This window comes from Rosa chinensis, chromosome 1 (assembly GCF_002994745.2).
Source record: "Rosa chinensis cultivar Old Blush chromosome 1, RchiOBHm-V2, whole genome shotgun sequence".
NCBI classification, from domain to species: Eukaryota; Viridiplantae; Streptophyta; class Magnoliopsida; order Rosales; family Rosaceae; genus Rosa; species Rosa chinensis.
In genome coordinates this window covers 32,461,589-32,484,091 of record NC_037088.1, presented here as the reverse complement: position 1 = coordinate 32,484,091, position 22,503 = coordinate 32,461,589, and the positions used below count along the sequence as shown (strand labels likewise).

Below are 22,503 nucleotides of genomic sequence, written 5' to 3'. Positions count from 1 at the left end.
AATTGCATATAAGCTCAATGATACAATGCGTCTCACATTCACTGGATCCCTATGAACCATTCAAACAAACTCCAAAGATCCTCCTCAGCTCTCAAAACCATGGTGATGGAGCAATATTATTTCCAACCCATCACCCTCCTCTTGGGCTTTGTTTCCTTTCTGGCAATCTCTCTCTTGGTGCTTTTCTACAGGCACAGATCCCAGTTCACCAGCAACAACCTCCCGCCGGGTAACGTCGGCTACCCGGTGATAGGAGAGACCTACGAGTTCGTCTCTTCGGGTCAGAAAGGCCACCCCGAGAAGTTCATGTTAGACCGGGTGAACAAGCACTCCTCCCAAGTCTTCAAGTTCATCTAAGAGCCATATCAGCCTTCTCTAACAGGATCTTTGAATCTGTTTCTAGCTGTTCAGGCATGTCAAATGTTTTTAGTCACCAAGAAATAATACTGCATCATGTTAGTTGGAACAATTAAGCAGGGGCAATTAACCCTCAAAACTTTGTGGGAAACAAAAATTAAACACTAATGCATTAAGGAGAGTGGAGTCTGACATTTTGTAGTAGATATACAATTGCATCGTAACAAGTCGAGTGAGACATATAGGTCCACTTTCTTTGAGACACAAGCCATAATGGAAAACTATTTCCTGTCTAAACCCACCCAACTTTTCCTATTTCCCCAACTGAGAATATGACAAATTGAGGTGAGAACTCTAATAAATGATACTCCCCCAACAAACTATTGAAGTCATTATCAGGTTATTCAGCCACATACAGTAATCAGAACTCGTAGAAGGATAAAACTCTGATGGATAGGATTAGTGACTAGAAGAAAAGCAGAAGGTTCGTGTCTAACCTTGAATGATATGCAGAAGGCCATGGGGGCCCAGTCTTTCCTCAGCACTAAGAGCATCTTTGGCACCTGAACAAGTCGCATATCCAATGGACCAGACCCTGACTGAATTTTGTGCTCTGCCTGCATAACCATTGTTTTTTGTCTTAAAGAAAATGAGAAGGACATATGAAATAATATTCTATCCAAATGGCATCATTACAAATCACTGATATCACTCTATAAAGACATGCTATGAAACTTCCAAGGATTACATATTTTGCCACTGCAAACTATTTAAGGAATACTAAGGTCAAAGGGATGGGTTATGTGGTCTACCTCTTGAGGTTTATAATGCAGGCATGAAACACAGTGAAAAGCACATAAACAAAAAGCAGTTAGTAATCATTACCATGCTCTTCCAAGGGACGTAGAAGTCAGATACTGCTACTGCAAGATATAGCATGGCATGTGGTCCAATCCTTCGCATTGTAAACGCAACCATCTGCAACAACTGCTCATATGCAAAGACCAATTAGTCAAGCCAGAAGACATCTAAAACTACCAGCCGCTTAACATAATATAAAGTAATGCAGGCAGCTTTGAGGTAGCCTCTAAAGCTAACCTGGAGATACTCAAATATTATTGTAAAGGGAAGTTTCAGCAAGAGGCCGTCTTCCACTGCCTACAATAAAATAAATAAATAAATAAATAAATAAATAAATAACCATTTAGGATTCATTGTCACATTGTGCTACTATTCTGCTATTGCATTATATGCCAAGAGGAGAAAAAAGTCAATATATGGACAACTATGTAAAGAAATTACTCAATGCAAGAAAAATACAAGTGGTCCATACAGCATGAGTCTTCGTGATAGCACTCCCCACTGCTTGTGAATGGGACTGGTGTACTGTGAATATGAAACAAAGTTCTGTCATCTAAGCAGGAACTGTTTTTACATATTCATGACATGTAGTTATAACTCATATCATAAGATAATCATCACATGGTTATATAGTATTACTAGTCAGATCGACTTTGACATCACAAGAAAGCAGCAAGAAAAGGAAAAGACTCCTCCTGTGTCCCAAAAACTAGATCAGCACTTAAAACAATAACTCAGATAGCCAGGCATTGTAAGGCCGACTCGAATAGTTTAACTCAACCTTTAGGATCATAACACTCCACCATCCTTCCAAAAATTGACACCCTCATCCATATACCAGTATTTATGACTTGGCACTATGCAAAACATATACCGGTGCATACAAATTGAATCTCTAGTAGGCTACTCAAGGAAATTGAACCTGGATGTGGTGGAACCAATTGTTAATAATAAATACACAGTACTCCTGAAAAGTGTTGAGCTGTCAATGAGTGAAAAGCTCCATTACTTCAGGAAATTGTTTCTGTTAATTAGGCCATGAAAATTAAGTTTCTAAGTGATGTAATTGTGTACCCATCTGCACAAAGGTCTCATTTTATAATGGCAAGCGATGGTCTTTCTCAAGTTAGAGGTTTTCTGCAATTATATAGTATAATTGCTATGTCACAAAACCATGTATCATTTTGTCATACCCAAACTTGACGAGCTGGAAACATAAATTAGCGTTTGACTAATAATGTGTATTTCTATCCCAAGTATAAGAAGAGAACATATATAACCATAGCATTACAGTAAGTACAGACCTTGAATGTTTGACTCGTCCACAATTTCCAGACATTTAAGTAACGGATCATCGGGAAGAGATCTGCAATATGGCTGGCAAGTTCCCCTGCATAACATTTGCAGATAACAAATTATAAAAATAAGATTTGTTTTATACCATTTAAAATTGTTGAAACAAATAGATACATATATAAGGTGATATAAACCATTATTACCTCCGATAAAGAAAGATAACAGCATAGCCTGCCTTCAAAACTGACAAAAAGTACCTGTAATATTATCAGACAACTCTTATCAAAATCATATATATTAAATATGGCCTATTCAGTGATTTTAAGGTGGTATACTCTGTGGAAGCTGCTCCTCTGTGACCTGAGCTGAAGTTGTCAATGTAGCGAACACATCGTTGCTCCAGAGGAACCGTGGTACCACCAGAGGTTACACAAACCACCCTCCTAGCTCCACCATTTCCTACAATATATGTTAATCAATCAAAAACCAATACAACCTTATTTTTCAAACCTGGAAAAGGAAGGGAAAGGGAACTAAAGTTTAATAAAATTGAAAAATATTAAAATAGTGAAAAAAAAAAGTGAACGTGCCAGAAGGCTGCGAATTCTTTTTAACAAATGCCTCAAGTTTTTCACTGACATCATCTCTGTTCTTTAAAGGAGGAGCCGAGTCAAAAAAGGATTTGATTTCTGCTTCTAGCACTTCTTTAGGAATTTCCAACCCATTTGTTAGAGCCATTTTGAAATTTTCCTGCAGCCAAAAGACTTGCTCACTAAAATTTCCAACTTTATACACTTTCACTAGTGCAGAAGCTATAATTATAATTGAATAAACTTAACCATCTCTCTGTAGGAGTACAACGATTGAAAATCATATTCATTTAGATGAATGAGCAAAGTGAACCCTAATATATGTCAAACAAAAGTGCCCACTTACAGCCTTGCAAAATACTCATCAACATAACTTGGATCAGAGCCAATGTAATCGCACCCATATATGTCAGACGAAAAGTAAAGTTATCTGCTAGCGAAAATTGAGGAACCCAGATTATCATCAAAACTATTTATATACTGTTTTTCCCAGTGAGCAAAGTGATTGCTTACCAGTCACCGCAAATAGTCTAACCACACTGCCTATTGTCAAACCTAATCATAGAGCATACGTTCAAAATAGCTCATATCTACTAATCTGAATCTGCAGACAAGTCCAAATGCTTAATGAATGAAGAATTTCTACTAGACACAAGTTAATAAAGGAACTAGCTAGCTGCAATGCTGTACCAGTTTCACAATCTGATCATGAATGAAATCACCCGAATCATAGAAGTGGTCATAGGAAACGGAAGGTATTCCAGGCTGCTTGAGTATATATGCATAACCCTGCAGATAATATGCACATAAAATGAAGTTATATTTGCTAGTGCTTTTAATACATTTATGTCTAGATAACCATCACTTACTCTGAGCTATTAATGTTATCGAAGAGCTTCTTTACCTCCATCTTTGATAGATTATAGGGCATCAAACTATAAGTTAGTATAGCCACACTAAATATAATTAGATAAACTTCCACACATGTAGTTTCAGTGAAAGGAAATAACTGAGGTGATGCTATAGACAAAACACCACCTAAGCAAAACAAAAACAAAAAAACCCAGCAGGTTTTGACAAAAAGGATTGTTTAAAGCCTAAATAAGCTCATACATACTATGTGAATATGGAGTCCACTAAAGAGTATAAAGTTCAACATCATGAAAGAAAATACAAATTTTAAGTAACAAATATGCCATAATCCTTCAGTTTGGTACAACATATAGTAAGAGATAACAAGAAAAACCAAAACAGCTGAATGTCAAAAGGCAACATATTAAGGAAAAGCAGGTCAGACCTTGGTGTAAATCATATTGAATGATCTTGCAGTTTCTAGAAAAGATTCCAAATGTGAACGCAATCTGGATTCTACCTCTGCATACTCCTCATCTGGGTTGTAAGCATGCTATATGCAAAAGGGAGAAATTATAATCACAAAGAGAAAAAGAAAATATTAATGCAAGTAGGGGAACTATAATACAAAAGGTTTACAGTAACAACTCAAAATTACAGGAGCATTTGTCACCAACTATATAATGGACTTAAGGCATTTGGAAAATAACAAAATATCTTTTTTTTTTTTTGGAAAAATATTTCCTGTTGTAGATAATGACCAAACTTTTGCAAATTCAGGAGGCATGCAGAAACTTAATGAATAATGGAAATAAATGGCGTCACTCCATCTAAACCACATATTTAAATAAGTATATTAAGCATACATAGCATTATAGTTAAACAATAACAAGAAAGCAGAGCAGTATATGAAAGCTCATTTGAAAATTAAAAGTAGATACCATATAAAGTATAATCTCCCTCTTGAATAACAGGAACCGATCCAAAAGGCTACATGTCAAGAGAAGACAATGCAAACGATCAACCAACAAGTAAATAAACAGATTACAGATTAGATTATCTATCATTTGTAATTTGAGGAATTCAGGATCTTTATGTTCTTGCTTGAAGAGATCAATGGGGAAGTTTCAAACTCGATCTCCTTTTCAACAAGGCACACTAACACACGTTTAGGAGAAGCATAGGAGTGGTCATACACCTTTACCACCATTGTTATTGTTCTGACTTCTGAATGAAAAACCAAGGATTTTAGAAGAGTTTGTTCTGCAGTTGGTTTCTACTCCCTAATTTATAGACTCCCCCTTTCTCTATCTCTCAGTATGCATTCCCCCTAGTCGAAGATAGGATAAATATATTTTTGTACCAAGAGGCAATAGAGAAATTGTAAAAGCAGAAGATAGGATGGTCAAGGCGGCCTCATGATGTGTTAAAATCCAATTTGGAATCAACCTTAATAAGAAAAGACATCATTGAGGTCCTATATCTAGTGACTAGTATATATTGCATAATAAATAGGCTAGGGGCCAAAAAGCTGAAAGGAATTAGAATACATATGCACTGAACGAAAAGTAATGGAATCAATTAGCTGTATATCCTTTGCTACCTGCTCATCTATACTGCAAAAATCACAGTGCATTCAAAATCTCAGGGCAAATTTGTTATGAAAAATCCGAAAACAAATCACTTGCTGCTTTTGCCAGAAGAATGGTACTTAAAATAAAAAGCTTTCAATAACAAAACATAAGCAAACCTGTGCACGGATTGCAAACCTGTTTTAATATCAATGTCCGAATTGGAATATTTCTCCAAGACCTAGAACATGCAAGTAGCTATCTCTCGATCATTGGAGATAGAGTAATAAAAGTTTTTTTATGAAATATACAGACTCTTCCCAAATCCTTGATCGTACGAGCATGGTATATGCTTGGTATCAGGGAAAGAATAATGAACCAATAGGTTCAGAAAAATTGTTATTTTATTGACAATCTGAATTTCCAAGCAGTTTTGAAGTATCATATCAAGCTTGGTTAGGCTCATTCTGCATCTTTTCGAATCCAAGATTTTATGACCCATCTTCAGATTCTGAAGGATTTTCTAGTGTACTAATCAACTAAGATCACTTAATACAGCTGCAAATATAGAACTAAACAATAGCAGTGAAAGTGATTATCAATTGAAAAGGTCCTTAAACAGTCCCGTCCTTAAAAAGCTCTATCCCAACTTCCCAAGTGCATTAGGAAAGCAGGAAAATCTTACTAAAGCATTGCACATCTCTGTGATCTTTTCCATTCTGCTTCTCGGAATTGGCCTGCTCAAAACTTGAAAGATTTTGAAATGCCTACGCAAAACATAGAGAGCTTAATGTATGACAACTTATGGCATCTTCCTTCTGGACATACCTAATACAACTGAGACTAAGCAGAAGCAGGAATGCATTACGAACAACTATTACAAGATATAGCAGGATTGTCATGCCTTTAAGCAAAATAAATGCATTAAGAACTATCTTGTTTTTAAATCATCTGATTATCACCAAATCGTTACATAGAATTCAAGATATTACTATTCGATCTTTTCAAAATTGATGAGGGGCGTTCAGGTATAAATTTAGACCACTGGGCATTAAAATCTATTTACAAATCAAAGCAGCTTATCTACAAGGGGAAACTTGAGGTTTAAGGATCAACCAGTTACCAGTGCTTCCATGAGTTTATAAGGAACTTTTCTTAAAACTTCTTTACTTAAAGATGTATCAAAATTGTAACTCCCTAAGTCCTACCAACCTTCATTCGATCAAAAACACCATGACTTAATTTTCATCATCACAAAAGTGATCATCAACTGAAAAGATCCTTAAACAGTCCCATCCTTGAAAAGCTCTATCCCAAGTGCATTAGGAACGCAGTGAAATCCGACTAAAGCATTGCACATCTCTGTGATATTTTCCATTCTGCTTCTCGGAATTGGCCTGCTCAAAACTCGAAATGATACCAGATCAGCAGAATGAAATAAAACTGAAACCCCTTTCCAAGCCAACACCCTAAGATACAAAGAATTTACCACCTATAGTGTTTGCCTAAGGATTCTAGTAACAACAGCAGAATGAAATAAAACTGAAACCCCTTTCCAAGCCAACACCCTATTATACAGAGAATTCACCACCTATAGTGTTTGCCAAAGGATTCAAGTAACAAACTCACCACTCGATGGACTTGTCCAAAGAGATACAGAGCAGGAGAAAAGCTTCTCTAGGAAACTCTTTAACTGATTGATTCCCCAAAACTGTCTTCTCCAGTACACAGGACTCCTAAAAATAAATGGACTCTTCGAACAACCTTCCAAGCACGGGTTACTCTTCTCAAGACTATTAATTGAGGAGAACTGGTAAACACTAGATGGAAAACTAAAAGACTCCTAGAAGCAAGCAAAAGAAGCCAACAACAGAAGACAAGCTAATCAATTCTCCACTATCCAACTCCAGCTCAAACGGACTAGAAGACTATGGTTTAGGGCCTTCAACTTGAGTGATTAATGTGAGTAGTTGGAACTCCTTCGGTAGTGCAGCCTGTTAGAACCACAGATTCTTTGCATATCTCTTCCTCAAATCAAGCTTCAGTTACAACAACCAAAACTCCTCCATTAATTGACTTATCTCCAGCTTGATATTGTTGTTGTCAAGGATCTGTTATGGCTAGAGTCTAGCATCAGTTACAAGGCTAGGATTGAGCAGCTTAATATTGTTGTAATTACAATTGAATGCTTTCTGTAAATGTAATCATGTATATTGCTATATATTGTAAAGAGTGCAATTGCACAAGACAATGAAAATCAATTTCTTCATGGTATCAGATTAGGTTTCGGATCCTCACCTGTATTTTCTTCCTTCTCTGTCTTCTTTCCTGTCATCCATGGCTCCTTCTTCCTCTTCCAACCCCTCTACCCCCACCCAAAACACTTCCCAGTTCATCAAACTTACTGAAACCAATTACTTAGTGTGGCTCCGACAGATCAAACCTTACCTCCGTGGTGCCAATCTTTGGGGCTATGTGGATGGCACCATTCCAGAGCCACCCACCATCATCCCCACTCCTGCCACCACCGCTTCTCCGGCTACGACTATTTCCAACCCTGAGCATGACAAATGGGTTACCGTTGATCAACAAATTGTGAGCATTCTCAATACCTCCTTAACTGAAAACATAGCTCGTCTTACCGTTGGATTCGACACTTCCAAATCCATCTGGGACTGTTTGTCTAGCCATTTTGCTCAGAGGTCTGCTGCCAGTGCCACAAGTCTCAAGCTTCAGCTTTTTGATCTCAACAAGGGCACCCAAACTGTTGATGCATATCTCCAACAAGCAAAGTCCATCGCTGACTCTCTGGCCTCCATCAATCAACCGGTTTCTGATGCCGATCTTGTCGTCGCCACACTCCATGGCCTCCATCAAAGAAAAGCCTCATACACTCCCGTGTCAAGAAAGATTTCAAAATGCCTAAGCAAAACAAAGAGAGCTTAATGTATGACAACTTGTGTCTTCTTCCTTCTGGAGGTACCTAACACAACTGACAGTAAGCAGAAGCAGGATTGCAATACAAAGAGATATAGCAAGATTGTCATGCTTTAAGTAAAACAATTGCATTAAGAACTAGAAAGGGGACGAATTCCAACCCTTACATGAAAATACCTTGTTGTTAAAGTCATCTGATTATCCCCAAATCATTGCATAGAATTCAAGATACAACTATTCAATCTTCTCAAAATTGATGATCAGAGGGGTTCGGGTATAAACTTATAACACTAGACGTTTAAAATCTGTGTACGAATTAAAGCAGCTTCTCTACGAGGGGAAACTTGAGGCTTAAGGATCAACCAGTGCTTCCAAGGTGTTATAAGGAACTTTTCTTCAAACTTATTTTGTTGATAATTTTATAACTCACACCAACCTTCAGCCTTCATTCGATCAAAAACACCATGACTTAATTTTTCATATCACCAAAATTGTAGAATCCATAGAAATCTGCGTTCCAATGGAGAAGAAAATATTTTATTTTGGTACAATCCCACATCAAATAAAACATGGATAAACGGCGGCTTAAAAGAACTACACTTGCCTAATTTAGTGCCGAGCCCAATAGCGTGGGTTTGTAACTAAGCAGGGCATTAAAGTGAATTCATTGCCTAACCATGCCAGGAGAGGTGCCGGGGTCTTGATTTGTGTTTGTAAATGCACGCCCACCCTCGGGTTAGTAGGAAACCCCATCCTCAATACCAGTTCCACCCCACGGATCAAGATACTCATGCATCTCATCGTGCGACCTGGCATAGGCCCTCGTCATACATTCACTTTTTGACTTCTTTCATTTTTTTTTTCCTATGGTAGCTTAATATTAATTGTTCTTAGCCTGCTTGAACTCATGATTTGACCTCCATCTATTGGCCATAGTGAAAGTGGAAGTCGAGCACGACCAACCAAGGTCGATATTTCTACTGCAACTTAACATAGGTTAAGCTTATCATCAATTAAAATTGACTACTTATTTTCTTAGAAGGAAACTTGAGGTGTTTCATACATCGATCATATGAAATCGTCCTCAACATTCCCATGACCAATTTTCACTTTGTAATTACAGGACCAGCGGAACAATAAGAAGACACTTCTAATAAAACAGGGGACACCTTCAGATGAAAACAAAACTAGAAGAACAGTGGACATTTTCTATGATTTAAACACATTTTAGTTAGACATTTTTTAGTACACAATCAGCCGTAGCGGAATTGTCAGAAAGGATCGATTGACATTTTTAACTTTTACAGCTAGTAGAATCAGAATCGTGAAATTGTCATGTTAATTGGATCCAAATTTACTAACTACTGAAGTAAGATATTATCATCTGGGAAAAAAGTATACATTACTGTTCAAGAATTAGCCATCAGAATTTCCAAACAAAAATATCATGCAAGTTAAACTTCAATAGGCTCCTGACTTTGCTCTCTAATTAGTTTAGAGGCCAGTCTTAATATTCTAAAGGATCTTTGGAGATCACTAGTGATCGAATCTTTAGTTTGTTTCTCTTGTATTAAGAATCTTCTAGTATTAATCAACCAAGCCAATCTTACGCAGCTGCAGTATAAATTCAATCACTACATTGAATTCAAGATATCACAATTCGGTCTTCTCAAATTAAATTAATGACAGGGTTTGGGTTTAAATTTATACCACTAGACATTTAAAATCTATGTACGAATTAAAGCAGCTTATCTACACAAGGGGAAACTTGAGGCTTAAGGATCAACCAGTGTGCTTCCATTGTTTTAATTATAAGGAACTTTTCTTCGAATTTCTTCAGTTATAATTTTATAACTCATACCAGCCTTCAGCCTTCATTCGATCAAAAACATCATGAATTAATTTTTAATATCACTAATAATGTAGAATCCACATAAATCTGCATTCCAATGGAGAAGAAAATATTTTATACTTTGTTATAATCCCACATCAAATAAAACATAAATAAACGGCAGCTTAAAAGGACTGCACTTGCCTAAGTTATTGCCGATCCCAGTAGCGTGGGTTTGTAACTAAGCGGGGCATTAAAGTGGATTGGTTGTCTAACCATGCCAGGAGAGATGTCGGGGTCTTGATTTGTAGGTCACTTCGGTGAGCACTGCTGCGCATGCCCTCCCTCGGGTTAGTAGGAAACCCCATCCTCAATGGGTGGGTAGCAAATCAAACATGAATTTAGCAAATGGTATCGGGGTTGCATCAGTTGCACCTTGCAAAGTGCAACCCCACGGATCAAGATACTCCTACATGGTCATCATGCGACCTGGCATGCGCCCTCGTCATACATTCACTTTTTGACTTCCTTTAATTTTTTTATCCTATGCTAGCTTAATTTTTTCTCAGCAATCTCCAATTTATTTCAAAACTTTGACATGCAGCTCCTACATCACCTACAATCGTCCTAATTCTTACCCAAATGCAACCACTCCTTCCATGCAGTGATGGTATAGTTATGTCAGGGTACAGTTATATGTACTGAATGCATTTTCTGGTAACCCACATTGCCTCATTTGTAGTCATGCTTGTTAATTCATCTTAGCTAGCTAGCCTGTGTAAGATCGACTAGACGTTAAAGAAGAATATCAATTGTTCAATATCCGAAGGACCTAATTTGTTAGAGTCATGTGAACTTTTTGATCCACATGAGAGAATGATTCTAGTTCTTATAAAGATCAACATCAACATACACTTGTCGTGGTCGAGCTTAGTAGTGTGAGTTTGTGACTTTGCATATCAATTTTCCACCAAAATTTCCTTCCGATGCTTGTAGAATGACAAAATTGCATTCAAGAAAATAAAAACCAAAATTGCACTATTTTTAAATTCAATATATTGTACATACCATCAATTTAAGATTCAAATGTTATCTTACTATCTGTAAATCCATGCCTATCATGCGTTCTGTGTTGATTAATCCTTACCTGTGTTGACACTCACAATGTATTGTTAGCATCCACATCAATATTTTCTCTACTAGCAAATCTATATAGCAGTAGAAACAAAAGTATATAGTCAGTCCAGGTCCACAGGCATTGCAAATTTTTTAGGAGATATATCCTCCTAAGTCCTAGACTTACGTAGTTCTCATTGCATCAAGTATTTGTAGAATAATCTCAAATACTAGTTAAAATTCTAAATTACTTGAACTCGTGTTTGACCTCCATCTATTGGCCATAGCGAAAGTTGAAGTTTAATACGACCAAGTCGTTATTTCTACTGAAAGTTTTTCATCAAATAAAATTGACTACTTATTTTTTTTAAAGGAAACTTGAGGGGTTTCATACATCGGTCAAATGAAATCGCCCCCAACATTCCCATGGGCCATGGCCAATTTTTACCTTGTAATTACATGACCGACATAACAATAAGAAGACACTTTTCTAGTTTTCTGAAAAAACAGGGACACCTTCAGATGAAAACAAAACTAGAAGAACTATGGACATCTTCGATGATTTAAACACATTTTAGTTAGACATTTTTTAATACACAATCAGCCATAGCGGAATTGTCAGAAAGGATCGATTGGCTAGCTGTTTTAACTTTTCCTGCTAGTACAATCAAAATCGTGAAATTGTCATGTCAATTGAGTCCAAATTTACTGACTAGCTAGATTTTATCATATGGGGAAAAGTATACATTAATGTTCAAGAATTGGTATTAGCAATCAGAATTTCCAAACAAGAATATATATCATGCATGTTAAACTTCAATAGGCTCCTGACTCTGCATCTCTAATTAGGTCAGAGGCCAGTCTTAATATTCTAAAGGATCTTTGGAGTAATATACCATTAGTGAATCTTCAGTTAGTTTCTCTTGTATTAAGGAATTTTCTAGTATTAATCAACCAAGCTAATCTTACACAGCTGCAGTATTGAGTACAAAAATGGTTCTTTGTATTTGGTGATATAATGAGCTGTATGCAGACAATCAGATTGTATGTATATGGAAGCTTACTGCACAATTTGACAGTATACTTATCAGCAATATTACCAAGCCGTATCTTTAACGGACAGTATGATCATTCTGGAGATAAATCAAGTAATTTTATATTAAAAACCAGCTAGCTATCTGTTCCATGATCTCCGTATATAGCCTACTTAGGATCCAACTTCTTCAAACCAACCTAAACCCAAAAGCCAAGAGTACAAAGAACATGAAGTTCCACTTTGTTCTTCAGGTGCTTTTCTCTTCATCTTTATCATTCTTGTAACAAACTGTTTGACCATTGAAGCACTAACCTGCAATCCAAGTGGCAAAATAGTAGGTAAAAGGCCTCCTCCGAAACAAGTAACCCTGAGAACCAGTCTGACTGCTGCAAAAAAGGCAAGCTCTACACCACTTACAAGTGCTCGCCTCCGGGTCCAAGCGTACAAAAGCAACCTTGATTATCAACAGGTTGGAGAAAGGTGGTGATGGTGGTGGACCGTCTGAATGTGAAAACAAATTCCACTCGGATAACACGGCGGTCGTGGCATTGTCCACCGGGTGGCTCAACAATAGGAAGAGTTGTCCACACTACTTTACCATACATGGTAATGGAAGGAGTGTGAATGCCAAGGCTGTTGATGAGAATGACTCCACAATGGGTTGTGATCCTGTTCATGATTACTAGCCTCCATGCTCTCACAACATCGTTGATGCCTCTCCGGCTGTTTGGAAGGCCTTGGGAGTTGAGGAAAGCGACTGGGGTGAAATTCAGTTATTCTGGTGTGTTGCCTGATTGAGTGATTGCCTCTACATTGTGATACATATAAGAGTGAAGAAGGTTCATAGAGTAACATGAAATTGCAATCTGTAGTTGCTGCTCCTAAATTGAGTAATACAATTATTACAGGTAAAATAGGCTCGGAAGCATTGCCGTCACAGAGCCGTCGCCAATGCTCTTTTGCGACGGCATTGCGCTGTGGCCATTGCAATTTTTTTTTGTAGTGGGAGATATCGACATCAGGGGGAGTTATGATGTCTACATGTTCGGTCTTGAAGAATTAAGGACGTGTTGTACTCTTTTCTCCTCTTCCAGTTTATTTTTATCCCACAGGGTTTTTCACTCGAGCAAAGTTTTTAACAAGGCAACGGATGAAGCGTCACCATCAAGTTTGGGCGGCACAAGGGGGAGTGTTGAAGGAAATCAGCTTTGTGTGCCTAATCAAACTAGGATTAGTTTCACGTTTGTAATATGAGAGAATGTTCTAGAATCTCTAGTCCTATTCGGAATAGTTTTCCTTGTACCATTAGAGCATGTACTTTGTAATCCCTATATATACGGGGCTCCTATTCTCAATATTGAATATACAATTCTCTCATCAATCTCTCTTGAATCATATTTACTTAAACAAAAAGGTATTTTTCTTTGTCGAGGATTATTTCGATTTCGTGTCAGATCTCAATAGTATGAATAAGGTATTGAAGAAAACAAGAATGAAAAGTTTTGTCGCCACCATGTTTGTTGAAGCTCAATTCCCAAGTCTTCCAACCGGTCTATTCTATAGGGGATTCAATCATGTGAAATAGGGATGAAAACGTGATATTCAAAACATAGAGCTCCTATAGAGATCAAACCGCTTTCATAGCCGGTTGAGTAGCAATGATAAATGGAGTTTTTTGAGCCAAATTGTTTCTGAAATCTCTTCTAAGCAGACAATAAGACTTGAGCTGTGTTCTCTGGAACTTTACAGTTCCATCATGCCAGAGAAATAATATTTTCCTTATCGGCTCCATTGTGTGATATGGTGTACAAAGATCTGATTGCTGTCAACAGCAAATTTTGCCTCATAATCTTCCTCTATAAAGCAAAGTAGAAGTAATGAGCTAAAAACAACATTTCACCGCTGACATAGACCACAAATTAATAGGCAATCCTAGCCAGAAAAGGGAACAATCTTGTTGTACCTTCATACGAAATCAGTCTTGATCATAATCAGAATTCTCAACATAAGCTGAATGCCTCTCCACAAGAAGCTCAATAAGGGCGCTCTCCACATCATCAACACCCAGAGGCTTGTTTCTGCGAACTGAAATCTTTTCATTGCTGGTGACAACTACGACCTCTTCGTCTCGGCTTAAAAGCTCATTGGCTACTACCATATGCATCTTGTACTTCCTAAGAGACATATCAGCCTTCTCTAACAGGATCTTTGAATCTGTTTCTAGCTGTTCAGACATGTCAAAGGTTTTTAGTCACCAAGAAATAATACTGCATCACGTTAAGACAATTAAGCATGGCAATTAACCCTCAAACTCTTGTGGAAAACAAAAATTAAACACTAATACATTAAAGAAAGTAAACGAGTCTGACATTTTGTAGTAGATATACAATTGCATCGTAACAAGTGGAGTGATGCATATAGGTCCACTTTCTTTGAGACACAAACCATAATGGAAAACTATTTCCTGTCTAAACCTACCCAACTTTTCCTATTTCCCCAACTGAGAATACAACAAATGGAAGTCTGAAATACTGAGGTAAGAACTCTAATAAATGATACTCCCCCAACAAAGTATTGAAGTCATCATCAGGTTATTCAGCGACACTCAAAACTCATCTGGATACTAGTAAGGAAAATAATTTTTCATCCACTTACAGTAATCAGAACTCGTTGAAAGATAAAACTGTGATGGATAGAATTAGTGACTAGAAGAAAAGCAGAAGCTTTGTGTCTAACCTTGAATGATATGCAGAAGGCCATGGGGGACCAGTCTTTCCTCAGCACTAAGAGCATCTTTGGCACCTGAACAAGTCGCATATCCAATGGACCAGACCCTGACTGAATTTTGTGAGCTGCCTGCATAAGCATTGTTTTTTGTCCTAAAGAAAATGAGAAGGACACATGAAATAATATGCTATTCAAATGGTATCATTAAATATCACTCTATAAAGACATGCTATGAAACTTCCAAGGATTACATATTTTGCCGCTGCAAACTATTTAAGGAATACTGAGGTCAAAGGGATGGGTTATGTGATCTACCTCTTGAGGTGTATAATGCAGCCATGAAACACATTGAAAAGCACATAAACAAAAAGCAGTTGGTAATCATTACCATGCTCTTCCAAGGGACGTAAAAGTCAGATACTGCTGCTGCAAGATATAGCATGGCATGTGGTCCAATACTTCGCATTGTAAATGCAACCATCTGCAACATCTGCTCATATGCAAAGACCAATTAGTCAAGCCAGAAGATATCTAAAACTACCAGCCACTTAACATAATGTAAAGTAATGCAGGCAGCTTTTGAGGTAGCCTCTAAAGCTAACCTGGAGATACTCAAATATTGTTGTAAAGGGAAGTTTCAGCAATAGGCCATCTGCTACTGCCTACAATAAAATAAATAAATAACCATTTAGGATTTGTTCTCACATCGTGCTACTATTCTATTATTGCATTATATGCCAAGAGGAGAAAAAAGTCAATATATGGACAACTACGTAAAGAAATTACTCAATGCAAGAAAAGTAAAAGGGGTCCATACAGCATGAGTCTTAGTGATAGCACTCCTCACTGCTTGTGAATGGGACTGGTGTACTGTGAATATGAAACAAAGTTCTGTCATCTAAGCAGGAACTGTTTTTACATATTCATGACATGTAGTTATAATTCATATCACAGGATAATCATCACAGGGTTATATAGTATTACTAGTCAGATTGACTTTGACATCACAAGGCGGCAAGAAAAGAAAAGACTCCTCCTGTGTCCCAAAAACTAGATGAGTAACTAAAACAATAACCCAGATAGTCAAGCATTGTAAGGCTAACTGAATAGTTTAACTCAACCTTTAGGATCATAACACTCCACCGTCCTTCCAAAAACTGACATCCTCATCCATATACCAGTATTTATGACTTAGCACTATACAAAACATATACCGGTGCATACAAATTAAATCTCTAGTAAGCTACTCAAGGAAATTGAACCTGGATGTGGTGGAACCAATTGTTAATAAATACAGTTATCCTGAAAAGTGTTGAGCTGTCATTGAGTGAAAAGCTTCATTACTTCAGGAAATTGTTTCTGTTAATTAGGCCATGAAAATTAAGTTTCTGAGTGGTGTAATTGTGTACCCATTTGCACAAAGGTCTCATTTTATTATGGCATGGATGGTCTTTCTCAAGTTAGAGGTTTTCTGCAATTATATAGTATAAGTGCTATGTCACAAAACCATGTATTATTTTGTCATATCCAAACTTGAAGAGCTGGAAACATAAATTAGCGTTTGACTAATAATGTGTATTCATATCCCAAGTATAAGAAGAGAACATATATAACCATAGCATTACAGTAAATACAGACCTTGAATGTTTGACTCGTCCACAATTTCCAGACATTTAAGTAACGGATCATCGGGAAGAGATCTGCTATATGGTTGGCAAGTGCCCCTGCATAACATTTGCACATAACAAATTATAAAAATACGATTTGTTTTATACCATTTAAAATTGTTGAAACGAATAGATCATATATAAGGTGATATAAATCATTATTACCTCCGATAAAGAAAGATAACAGCATAGCCTGCCTTCAAAAAGTACCTGTAATATTATCAGACAACTCTTATCAATATCATATATATTAAATATGGCCTATTCAGTGATTTTAAGGTGGTATACTCTGTGGAAGCTGCTCCTCTGTGACCTGAGCTGAAGTTGTCAATGTAGTGAACACATCGTTGCTCCAGAGGAACTGTGGTACCACCAGAGGTTACACAAACCACCCTCTTAGCTCCTCCATTTCCTACAATATATGTTAATCAAAAACCAATAGAACCTTATTTTCAAAACCTGGAAAACGAAGGGAAAGGGAACTAAAGTTTAATAGAATTGGAAAACATTAAAATAGTGAAAAAAAAGTGAACGTGCCAGAAGGCTGCGAATTCTTTTTAACAAATGCCTCAAGTTTTTCACTGACATCATCTTTGTTCTTTAAAGGAGGAGCTGAGTCAAAAAAGGATTTGATTTCTGCATCCAGCACTTCTTTAGGAATTTCCAATCCATTTGTTAGAGCCATTTTGAAATTTGCCTGCAGCCAAAAGAATTACTCACTAAAATTTCCAACTTTATACACTTTCACTAGTGCAGAAGCTATAATTATAATCGAATAAACTTAACCATCTCTATGTAGGAGTACAACGATTGAAAATCATATTCATTTAGATAAATGAGCAAAGTGAACCCTAATATATGTCGAAGAAAAGTGCCCACTTACAGCCTTGCAAAATACTCATCAACATAACTTGGATCAAAGCCAACGTAATCACACCCATATATGTCGCACGAAAAGTACGTTATCCGCTAGCGAGATTTGAGAAACCCAGAATTTCATTGAAACTATTTATATACCACTTTTCCCAGTGAGCAAAGTGATTGCTTACCAGTCACCGCAGATAGCCATTCATTTGGATCTATCACAAACTACTGATCAATTTTCTCACACGAACACTTCAAGGAAGTCCCAAGTATATATGGCATCATACTGTGCGTTCTGGGTGGAGACTCACCAATAGTCCCCGCAAGAACATATGCCATCCTTAAAATGGTGGAAACGATTAGTATCCCTGACAACAATTTCACGTTCAGCTATTTTAGAGATTAGCTTAGCAGCAATATGGCAATCACTACAAACACGAAGATTTTTGGTAATTCTGATCACTGCCCCTCGCTCAGTATTCAGAATGGCAAACACAATTGCCAGCTTCTCACTGTGAACTGCAAGATGGCATTCCTTCTCCTCCTCCTCCACGTCATGAAGAGCAGAATCGGTCTCAGGGACATAACCTAACTCCTTCATTTTCCCTACCAATATATCTAATTCTTCATATATCACTTTAGACTGAGGATGTGATCTGTCACCAGCAAGAAAAGTGTGAACCTGGTCTTTGAGTTCAACATTGCTGACACCCGGTATTTTCTTGATTCCTCTACTCTTCATCACTGACCGGACTGCGGTGACATCTTTCCATTTACCAGCTTTTGCATAGATGTTTGATAACAAAACATAATAACCCGATTCCTCTGGAGCCAATTGAAAAAGGCGATCAGCGGCTAAAAGTCCTACACTCATGTTAGAGTATACTCGGCAAGCACTAAGTAGAGCACCCCATACTCTTTCATTAGGCTCCAGTGCCATCTGTTTGACAAAACTATAAGCCTCATCCACTCTTCCAGCACGCCCCAACAGATCTACAAAACAAGCACAGTGCTCTATCCTAGGATCAATCCCGTACTCCTCAGTCATCAATTTAAAGTAATATTGTCCTTCCTCCAACAATCCCGCATGGCTGCAAGCCGCAAGAACTGATACAAATGCAATTGAATCAGGAACCACACCTGAGTCACGCATTTTCACAAAAAGTGCCACAGCGTCATGACCTTGTCCACTCCTACCATATGCAGACATCATGGAAGTCCATGAGACAACATCCTGAAATGTCAACGCATCAAAGACTTCTCTTGCATCTTGTAAACATCCACACTTAGCATACATGTCAATCAATGCATTCTCCAATAACAAATTTGGCCCAAGTCTCTTTCTCTCAACATATTCATGAATCCGCTTCCCTAGCAACAGAGCAGAAAGATCCCCACAAGCGGGAAGAACACTTGCAATTGTGACTGCATCAGGTTCTATTCCACTCTCCTCCATCTGTAAGAAAAGGTCAACTGCTTCACCAGGCATCGAATTATTCACATACACTGCTATCATCACATTCCACGAAACCAAACTCTGTTTAGCCAATTTCATAAACATTTCCTTAACATACGAAACATTCTCAGATGAAGTGTTGGTCACAGCTGGGAATAGGCTAGCCATGGTACCAGCATCTGGTTGAAGCCCCAATGTCTTCATTTTCCTACAAACATCTAGGGCATCATTGAACCGTTCATTTTGTGCATACCCAGCCACCATAGAATTACACGAAACCACATCTCTACATGGCATCTCATCGAAAATGCGGCGAGCCTCCACTAAACAACTGCATTTCCCATACATGGCAATCAGACCATTCCCAATAAACAAATTCCGATCAAGCCCAACTTTCACAACAGCAACATGAATTTGCAATCCCACCCACAAATTATCCGACCCAGAACAAGCCTTGAGGACACAAGGGTACGTATAGTTATCAGGATCAAACCCAATGGCAGACATTGTTTTGTACAAAACAAGAGCATCATGGTACAAACGGTTATTCACATAGCTTCTGATCATGACATTACAAAATATGACATTCTTATCATGAATTCGATCAAATATACAGCGTGCCATTCTGGGTTCACCGCAAGCAGCATAAGCTCTCATGAACTTGACACCTAGTGAAGCGTCGCCGTGGAGATTCTCATTGACAATAAAGCTTGCATAGAGTTTCCTCAATGTAATGCTACCTGGGTATTGATCCAATAATTTACCAAATACTTGTTTTGCAATAGTTGGGTCTTGAGTGGAACATCCAATTAATGATATCAAAGCTTGTGATTCTTTGGCTTTCGAAAAACGGCGAAAAAGGGGAGTAATGGCTTTCATGTATTGGAGAGTTTATCTGGAAACAGGGTTTAGCTCTTGAACCTATAAATCCCCAATTGATTGATAACACCAGTTAACAGAAAAAAGAAAAAGAACCCATAAGACTGACAAGACATTTGATTGTGATAGCACTTAGAAGGCAACAGTTTGAGGTAGTAAACAAGATTTCTCGTACCAAGACTATCATCAATCAAATAGAAATAAGAGACTGCACTGCATTCAAGAACAATCACCTTTTTGAGTTGCAGAGGATGCCAACCACAGCAGCGGTGAACACGGTCCCAACCCAACTGTGTGAAGAGAAAGAGAGAGGGGTTATTGAGTCTGAAGCTGTGAGAAACCGAGAATGGAGATTAACCGAGATGGAGAAAACGGTCGTATTTCCCAACCGGCTTTAGAAAATCAGATATGTAGGTTATTAGAGCGTATAATCCCATGTAGACAAGTCTATATTTTGTTATCTTGGACCTACCATTGGGGCAGATGTGCCCCTGCCCCATTTGGTCTTGTGATTGTCGATTGTGTCAAAAATAGTGTCAAAAAGGGTCGCACGATGAGATTGATTGTGTGCAACATGAATATAAGAGACATGAATCTCATCGTGTGACTTGAACTCGGCCCTAACAACATGATCACTTTTTTGACAAGAAAATAGTGTCAAAGACTTTTTTGGGACAAGGACTACTTAATTATGCCAAGTAACACGAAGAGATCAAAATGATCGATGATGTGCAACTTGATGAGATACCTAGATCTCATCGTGCGACCTGAACTAACAATAATGATCGAGATGACGATGTTGATTTTCAGGTCTCGGATGATTTTTCCGATAAGGTCACCGAGTGATTTCTATGGCTTCTTTCTTGTGGATGTACCTAACACAACTGACTGTAAGCAGAAGCAGGATTGCAATATAAAGAGATATAGCAAGATTGTCATGCTTTTTAAGTAAAATAATTGCATTAAGAAGTAAGAACTACTCAATACTGATGGTCTTGCCAAAGGCAATCCGGGTCCAGCTGCTTGTGGTGGAATTTTCAGGGGAGAAAATGGTTGTTATATTGGGGGTTATTGTGGTAGGTTGGGTATTGGCAATGCTTTCTATTCGGAGTTGATGGCGGTCATTATTGGGGTTGAATTTGCATATCTGCATGGCTGGCATCATTTGTGGTTGGAGAGTGATTCTACTAGCGTTGTCAATTGTCTCGTGTCATCAACCTTTGTCCCTCCTTGGCCTATGTGAATCCCTTGGAGTAATTGCCTAGCTCGTCTTCGGGTAATGCAACTTTGTTGCTCTCATGTTCTCAGGGAGGGTAATGCGGCTGCTGATGGTCTCGCCAACTTGGGTTTAGCTTATCCATCTCTTTCTTGGTTCTTATTTCCTCCAATGGAGATTCACGGGTTGTTGTTACGTGATGCTTCTGCCGCTTCACATATTCGCCGCAAGTAATGTTTTATTGCACGGACTGTTTCTACATAATAATCACAGCTGCACACAGTTTGATTTCTTTTTACTCTCTCTTTTGGAGGAGTTTTCTTTTTTCTTCTATTATTGCTCTTTCTCGGAAAGGTTTTGGTTTGGTCCCCCTTTCCTCTTTGTATTTTTTCTTTTATCCTTTATTTTTTAATAAAATTAAATGGACGGATGGGCGGTGGGTTCCCGGTTATGATGGCCCCCTTTCCTTCGGGGATGTGGGAGGGTGCTTGACACCCCAAATCGGCTGTTGCAGAGGAGCTAATATCGCCTAATCCTCTATTTATTTTATAAAATAAAAATATAAAAATAAAAAAAACTAGAAAGGGGATGAATTCCAACCTTTACATGAGGATATCTTCTTGTTAAAATCGTCTGATTATCCCCAAATCATTACATAAAATTCAAGATATCACTATTCGGTCTTCTCAAAATTGATGAGAGTGTTCAAGTATAAATTTATACCACTGAACATTTAAAATTTATGTACGAATTAAAGCAGCGTATCTACAAGGGAAAACTTGAGGCTTAAGGATCAACTAGTGCGCTTCCATGGTTTTATAAGGAACTTTTCTTTAAACTTCTTCAGTTATAATTTTATAACTCATACTAGCCTTCAGCCTTTATTCGATCAAAAAGAACATGACTTAATTTTTTCATATTACTAAAATTGTAGAATCCATAGAAATCTGCGTTCCAATAGAGTGGTACAATCCCACATCAAATAAAACATGGATAAATGGCAGCCTAAAAGAACTACACTTGCCTAAGTTATTGCCAAGCCCAATAACGTGGGTTTGTAACTAAGTGGGGCATTAAAGTGAATTGATTGCCAAACCATGCCAAGAGAGATGTTGGGGTCTTGATTTGTAGTTCACTTTGGTGAGCACTGCTACGCACGCCCACCCTCGGGTTAGTAGGAAACCCCATCCTCCATGGGTGACTCAAACATGAATTTAGCAAATGGTATCGGGGTTGCAACTTTGACA

The 22,503-nt window shown here is 37.9% G+C and overlaps 3 protein-coding genes across 8 annotated transcripts; all 3 read right to left on the bottom strand.

Annotated features, from left to right (window-relative positions):
• Nucleotides 1-54: 54 nt before the first annotated feature.
• On the bottom strand, nt 55-18,004 carry LOC112195879 (phosphopantothenate--cysteine ligase 2). Of its 2 annotated transcripts, XM_040516147.1 has the most exons (13): nt 5,153-5,175; nt 4,898-4,946; nt 4,402-4,509; nt 3,795-3,893; nt 3,105-3,264; nt 2,850-2,973; nt 2,718-2,771; nt 2,523-2,608; nt 1,691-1,743; nt 1,456-1,515; nt 1,243-1,344; nt 855-974; nt 55-403 (listed from the first exon to the last, which is right to left on the bottom strand). In XM_040516147.1, exons 1-13 carry the CDS (start codon nt 5,164-5,166, stop codon nt 350-352), a joined length of 1,083 nt encoding a protein of 360 aa, XP_040372081.1. In that variant the 5' UTR covers nt 5,167-5,175; the 3' UTR covers nt 55-349. The 2 variants fall into 2 exon arrangements, with proteins under 2 accessions (XP_040372081.1, XP_024191878.2); XM_024336110.2 differs by lacking the exons at nt 3,795-3,893; nt 4,402-4,509; nt 4,898-4,946; nt 5,153-5,175 and adding exons at nt 3,470-3,634; nt 17,908-18,004 and having other exon boundaries at nt 56-403.
• On the bottom strand, nt 14,006-20,415 carry LOC112195869 (phosphopantothenate--cysteine ligase 2). Of its 4 annotated transcripts, XM_040516161.1 has the most exons (11): nt 20,274-20,415; nt 17,379-17,538; nt 17,130-17,253; nt 17,007-17,051; nt 16,813-16,898; nt 15,992-16,044; nt 15,777-15,836; nt 15,563-15,664; nt 15,184-15,303; nt 14,411-14,671; nt 14,006-14,303 (listed from the first exon to the last, which is right to left on the bottom strand). In XM_040516161.1, the coding sequence occupies exons 2-10, from the start codon at nt 17,524-17,526 to the stop codon at nt 14,423-14,425; spliced, it is 987 nt and encodes a 328-aa protein (XP_040372095.1). In that variant the 5' UTR covers nt 17,527-17,538; nt 20,274-20,415; the 3' UTR covers nt 14,006-14,303; nt 14,411-14,422. The 4 variants fall into 4 exon arrangements, with proteins under 4 accessions (XP_040372095.1, XP_024191867.1, XP_040372089.1 ...); XM_024336099.2 differs by having other exon boundaries at nt 14,006-14,671; XM_040516155.1 differs by lacking the exon at nt 20,274-20,415 and adding an exon at nt 17,891-18,032 and having other exon boundaries at nt 14,006-14,671.
• On the bottom strand, nt 17,975-20,413 carry LOC112195855 (putative pentatricopeptide repeat-containing protein At3g49142). 2 transcript variants are annotated; one of them, XM_024336089.2, is made up of 2 exons: nt 20,274-20,413; nt 17,975-20,082 (listed from the first exon to the last, which is right to left on the bottom strand). In XM_024336089.2, exon 2 carries the CDS (start codon nt 20,038-20,040, stop codon nt 18,013-18,015), a length of 2,028 nt encoding a protein of 675 aa, XP_024191857.1. In that variant the 5' UTR covers nt 20,041-20,082; nt 20,274-20,413; the 3' UTR covers nt 17,975-18,012. The 2 variants fall into 2 exon arrangements, with proteins under 2 accessions (XP_024191857.1, XP_040372079.1); XM_040516145.1 differs by having other exon boundaries at nt 17,975-20,100; nt 20,274-20,399.
• Nucleotides 20,416-22,503: the final 2,088 nt, after the last annotated feature.